Source organism: Lytechinus pictus, chromosome 5 (genome assembly GCF_037042905.1).
Source record: "Lytechinus pictus isolate F3 Inbred chromosome 5, Lp3.0, whole genome shotgun sequence".
Lineage (NCBI taxonomy): Eukaryota > Metazoa > Echinodermata > Echinoidea > Temnopleuroida > Toxopneustidae > Lytechinus > Lytechinus pictus.
In genome coordinates, this window is record NC_087249.1 from 4,316,383 (window position 1) to 4,323,138 (window position 6,756).

Below are 6,756 nucleotides of genomic sequence, written 5' to 3' on the forward strand. Positions count from 1 at the left end.
CCCTGTTGTGAATATATTGCAATTGTTACAACTAATATTTGATCTAAACCGCCAGAGTGATCTTTATTTTTTTAAATCAGGTTCGTTATAATTATGTTGGTGACAAAGAGGACGATTATTATGGTCACAATGATTTTTGGTAGTCATTGTGATCTTTATCAGTATTGTCATGACAATATTATTAAGAATAAATCATACCAGACAACTGAAAAAATAAAAATATTCATAAGTAATTTTCAAAGATAATTTTATTTATTGTTGATCAGTGTACATCATCATTTAAGTAGATCTTTATAAATTTATAAAGGAAATTCGTTAAGGAACATCGGTGAAGATACATATAGAATAAAATAATTATTCGACAATATTCATACAGAGTGTACAAGAACTTGTATTATTTTCACACACCTTGATATTCCTGAAATAAGTTATATTGTGTACAAAGTGAACTATTTTGGATCATAGATTTAGAATTATGATGCACATTAAGAATAAATATTCATTCTTTGGAGACAAAATAAATTATTCGTTTCTGAAATATACATACCAACAGAATGCAAGTTTTGTTAAGTTTTAGATGTAAAAAAGTGAACCCTATTGTGATTTAAAATGAAAATAAATGTACTTTAATTTCAGGCCATCAGCTGTAGCGGTTTAAAGATATATTAAGACATATCCTTCATAAGTGCAAATACATTGTGCATGAAATCATCTTGCAGGGACGTCTCTTGTCGTGAATTAAATGCCAGGGTAACTGAAGATTTGCTCAATAATATGGAAGCAGACAAATGTGCGAATTGCAGATTGATGAGTGACACGTTTCCATGCTCTTACACATCACTGCATGATTATTTAAACATCCATACCGAAGCAAAAACCACTAATAATGTTTGATTTGAAGTAAAATATTCGAAGAAAAATATCATGAAAGATTAACATGTAAGTGTAATACTGCTGAAGAAGTGTAGCACAATTATTCTTACCAAGTATTCATAATAAATATACGTTTCAATTGACAATCTTTGCAGTAAAATACCGGATTTTTCAAATATCACTCAGATTAAAGTAGTAATTGAAATAGTTATATGATAATCTTTCTAGATGATTTTTGTAAAAACATAAAATACTGAAAACATAGATATTAGTGCAAGTATTATGATTTATTATTCGCAATTGCAATATTCTCAGCCGCTGAGTGACATTAAAATTAGCCAAGTAGGCTCATTGTGATTTCAACATCTGTAGATTTCTTTATATGTAAAGCGGTCTTTTCAATGCCTTCATTATCGTTGCTCATATCAGTAAAATGTTCTGGAAATATTAAGCTTCATATATATTTTTCAAAGAATTGTTGTCATAAATGGTAAAATAGAATTAAAGGGATGGTCCGGGCTGAAAGTATTTATAGCTTAATAAATAGAGTAGAATTCAATGAGCAAAATGCCGAAAATTTTATCAAAATCGGATAACAAATAACAAAGTTATTGAATTTTAAAGTTAAGCAATATTTTGTGAAAACAGTCGTCATGAATATTCATTAGGTGGGATGATGATGTCACATCCCCACTTGTTCTTTTGTATTTTATTATATGAAATTAGGTTTATTCAATTCTTTTCCCTCCAAGAACTAGAAATATTGGATTGACAACTGATTTAGTGCATTAGATATTTATTGCTGCAACTTATTTCATTATAAGGGAGACATATTATTCACACAAGTATGAAATAATGAAAAAAATATGATTTTATGTAACAACATAAGAAAACGGAAAGTGGAGAGGTGACATCATCAGCCCACCTAATGAATATTCATGACGACTGTTTTCACAAAATATTGCTATACTTTAAACTTCAATAACTTTATTATTTGTTATCCGATTTTGATGAAATTTTCGGCATTTTGCTTAGTAAATTCTATCTATGTATTAAGATATAAATATTTTCATCCCGAACCATCCCTTTAACAGTGGTACTAGTCTTTTGTATCAAGCTTTACAATCAGATAAGAGTCAAGTAGTGAAAGCGTCTTTATAATTTCTAAAGTACACTCACAGATGAAATACATATGAAAATAGGGGTATTTTCCCCTATAGTTCATTATTTTTGACAAGATATGTAAACTTACCTTGTCTCCATTTGCCTTAAGGATTATTCAAACTACGTGACATAACCAAAAATTAGTAAATGGGCGTTTATATACCAAACAAATACAGGATTTTGAAAAGGCACCTTTACCGAATTAGTTGAATTGAAAAATAGATGATTAATAAAGAAAAAAAAATGAATAATTCAGTGAAAATATTACATCAAGTGACGAAATATTGTCATATTGTAATTTTTGTCATCAAAATCATGTGTCTTGACACTTTGTGCCACGAAATATTATGAATTATGGCAATCTAAAGGAAACATGTAGCCTAAATAAATATAAGGTAATATGATGACAATATTCATAAACGATTCGGAAACACTGTAATGCTAACATTCCAAATCTTTTATAGTTTTATGATACAAAAATCCATTAATAATACAATGTCTATACTCTCCATTCCAACAGCATAATCCACACGCACATGCTCATGGTGCCCCCCCCCCCCCCATACACACACATACACACACACACCCTCTCACCCACTCATGGACAAACACAAACGGTTTCATGACTTACTAAACTGTTACTATTTCAACTTTGCACAGTGCATCAAATGTTTTTAGAAACAGTTCTAGTACTGAGTGTAGTAGTTTAGAAAAGTCAGTCATTAACCATAGCGTTAAGATACAAAAGAATAAACCAAAGTATGAATTAGAATTTTACTTATAAGGTCTGAAAAATAATGTTTCTCTTTCTCCTCTTTGCTAAAAGGTAGTTCTTGATATATATTATCTAGTATTTCAGATATTCTTTTGTCATTTGATGTTTATGGGTTTTTATCTTGGATATTACAGGATATCTAGAATGTTAATAAAACATCTCAGGAAAATATCAATAAAGACGAGGCAAAAAACACAAATCCTGATCAAATAACATGATGAAAGATTTCCTCATATATAAGTCATTGCAAAACAAGTTCTCAGGGAAACAGTTCTATAGAGACCCGAAGTAGGAGTATTGAAATACTTTCTTTTCTGCAATTAAAACAAATCTCCAAATAAAGCAGCAAGACAAACGGTCCTCTATTATGACATAATTTATGAATGACGACCGTTATTTACTTCTTAAGATATTCACCTTCAATATAACAGTCCGATAACATTTATTATCTAGGTTTTTTAAGAACAAGTTTTAAAGATACTTTGCTTATTGTCTCAGCTGTGACGCTTAGGGATCACAATGAAGTACTGTAGTATAAGCTAGATACAACACATTCTTGAATATAGGCCCATCTTCCAGAATTGCACGAGTAAATAATTTAGGGGTATGCGATTGAAAAGTATGCATATCAATCATCATTTATATATCTACAATACAGTCAGGATGAATATCATTATATGCGTACTACCTTGTCAAGGACAATTCTCTGTTCGTACAGTTTCCTATAAAATGGCATTGTAAATGTGATGGCACGACGGACATCAGAATGAAGACCTGTTAGGTCTGGTTCAAATGGATCTTCTTGAACGGCTGCTCCTACCAAAGGGCTTGTCTCATGCACTTTTACAGGGCCACCTTGTTGTTGAACAGAGATACCATTGGCGATTGCCTCACTTTCAATACCTATTGAAGCGCCATTGTGTGTGTCATTGACAGTTTGCTCTTGTCCATCATCGGCAGCTTCTTCTGCCGGTTTTGCTGCACCCGCTGATGTGTCCCTACTGGACTTATTCGATGTGCCCTCGCTAGAAACTTTGTTCTTTCTGCGGCCACCTCTCAAGAATCCGGTGCTGTTCAGGGCGTTTTTGTAGCATCCGACCATCCAGTTGGCTATATGAAAGAACCTAGGACCTTCCCAGGGAAGATCCTTAAGTGTTGCCTTCTCCCACTTGAGGATATCAGGGTTGAAGGGGATTCCGATGATCTCACAATACTTTCTGATCATGCCTTCGGGATCATCAACGATATCATCAGCATCCATGATAATTGGGACAGGATAGTCAGGATGATCTCGAAGATATGAATACAGCTCCCACATGTCCTGGAAGAAATACCCATCGGTTGCGAAGCACCTCTTGATCTTAGCCCCAAAGCTCAGTGTCCTTATGACGAATGATGAACATAAAGTTGCTCGCAGGGATTTGAAAACTTTAACTGGATTTCGGATCAGAAAAGTGTGCTGATAGCCCTTCGGAAGCATATCTGGTCGTTTGTAAAGTTCCAAAGGAAAGTCCTTGGCAAAGACAAAATCGTATGTCGAGTAATCGGCTTCAAACCTTTCTTTGCAGTGTTTGTAGGAATGTGTTGGTGCAAGCTTTGGCCACCATCTCATCTTCCGGTTAGGTCCGAGAAGGAATGCAGCGGCATACATCTCATTAAGAATCTTCGTGTTAGGAATCATTGTCATACATCTCTCGAACGCAGTCGACATCGACCTGGGAGCCGTCCACAAAACTACACGTGTCAATTCTTTTTGCTTCTCTTGGATGGTGTCTGTAGTTTTCTCAGTGTCCACATCTTCCGCACAAGTGTCCGCACTGGATTCGTGTTTTACGGCTTCGAATACAGTTTCATTTTCCGCTTTCACGCTACCGCTAGCAGTATCAATATCATTGTTTGAATTCGTCATGATGGAGAGTACACACAGCTTCTCTTGTACAATCAGACGATGACAAGTAACTCTCAGCTGTTCGACTAAATGCGATAATATCGAACAGAAAGTCAAAATCAGATATTGTCAATCAACCAGAATAGAGTATGCGTTGAAGAGTCCTTGAATATCAATGAAAATAATAATAGATGAAGATCGGGTGCTATGGGATGTGAATGAATTATTGTTGTTTTTGTTGGAAATATCACCAGTCAAATGAAAACATATTGTTTAATATACCGATTCAGCGCGTGATATTATAAGGACATCCTTTTTCGGGTCCGTCGAATGCTGCAATGGCGATACGCCTCTTTTTTCTCTGGCCGTTATACGGACTGCTTAACATTATCTCAACTCTCTTCTGATAATCATCTATCCTGGTTCTAAAGACAATAGGATTAAGCATCTTAACTAGTTACTCATTAATCAGCTCTCACCTCGTTTAAACCACTTGGTGGTTGTGTTTTAAACTACGTAGTAAGGTTCGTTCTATCATGGACCTATCGACTCTCAAAATAATTTATGCTATCAGCTCGGTACAGAGCGTTGGTTGTGTACACAAGTGGAGTTATCAAATAAGAGCAAGTTTGATACTAGATCAAAGTAGGTGGTTGATATCAAGGTTTGCTAAGGACATGTGTCAGGTCTTGAAAATAGTAGGAAATAATATGCTACTTTAAATGTTTCGAGTACAGTCAATCGAATGTGTTCTGTTTTCCCCTCTTTTTATACCCCCCTTTCTACCCACCCAAAATACATTGATGTAACGTGATAACAAGTAAGATCGATTCATCTGTCATAATTATGGTAGTTCTAAGTCGAATAAGAAGTAATTATGTATGAAAAATCTATAGATAATTAGTAAGAATTCTACTCGGCGCTCGTCTGATAAATTCTTGAATTGTAATATATCGTCTTACAGTATTCGTTCTGCAGGCCTATACATTCCCTTTTCTCGTTCTTTCTATATTGCACAACCGTTAAATCATAATGAGGAAGTATATCAGACAATAAATGAAAAATGACATCCCCCCGTAATCGGTAGTCCCTATTACATCATTTGTTTTCTAAATGAAAGGAAAATTATGCCGCGATATGAGTAGATATCAGGGAGAATTTCATGAAACCAATAGTCCAAAATTTTGTAGTAAGCTACCGAAACCCTAGCATGTGATTGGCAAAGAGCAGATTTATAGATAATCGCTGACAGTATTTCAAGCAATTTGCATATTTATTGTTATAGCGTGTGTACAAAATAACCCCCAATTGCGATATTTGCTGTATAATCCCCCATGTGCGAACAATATTGTAGGCCTACATTCATCTTACAAAATAATAAAATCGTGATTATTGTTTAAAACGCCAGCTTAAAGGGTTGTTCTAATTAAGCTTTAAGGATGGATGTATAAAACATAAGTACTTACATATTACTCTAAACAAATATTAAAAGGTTGAAATTTCATTAAAAGAAATCATATCCAAATTGCTTACAATTCTGCTTAAACGAAACAAACATTTATCAATATCATATAGTCTACATTACAAAAGTAGAAGACAGGGGCCATGGAAACCCCTTAAAGGAGAATGAAATATTTGGAACAAGTAGGCTTGTGTCGAAACAGAAAAATCAAAGAATAAGAACAAAGAAAGTTTGAGAAATATCATGCTCAGCCGCCCCCCCCCCCCCCTTTCCCCTACTTTCAAAATCGTTCCGCGGCCTCTGGTAGATAAATGAAAAAAAATTATCTGGATGATTGTGGATTTTTATATTTCAACCTTTGTAACTCGGTTTAAATGCCGTAGTTATGCATAGATCATAACATCATAATTAGAACAGATTTAAACAGCACGAGGAAATGAAGGAGATTTTTAAAACCATATTTGGTATGTGGTTATTATGATTAAACATGTCAAATGGAATGGGAGAAAGGAATTTGTCATCCATGGGCATCAAATTTCTCACCTATATCACCACGCTGCTATTTGTAAATCTCATTATTAGCGGTTAATAAGT

The 6,756-nt window shown here is 34.3% G+C and overlaps 1 protein-coding gene across 1 annotated transcript; it reads right to left on the reverse strand.

The window, feature by feature from the left end:
• Positions 1–230: 230 nt before the first annotated feature.
• Positions 231–6,352, reverse strand: LOC129262547 (uncharacterized). Its single transcript, XM_054900676.2, has one exon. The coding sequence runs from the start codon at positions 4,719–4,721 to the stop codon at positions 3,486–3,488; it is 1,236 nt and encodes a 411-aa protein (XP_054756651.2). The 5' UTR covers positions 4,722–6,352; the 3' UTR covers positions 231–3,485.
• Between the last annotated feature and the right edge of the window lie 404 nt (positions 6,353–6,756).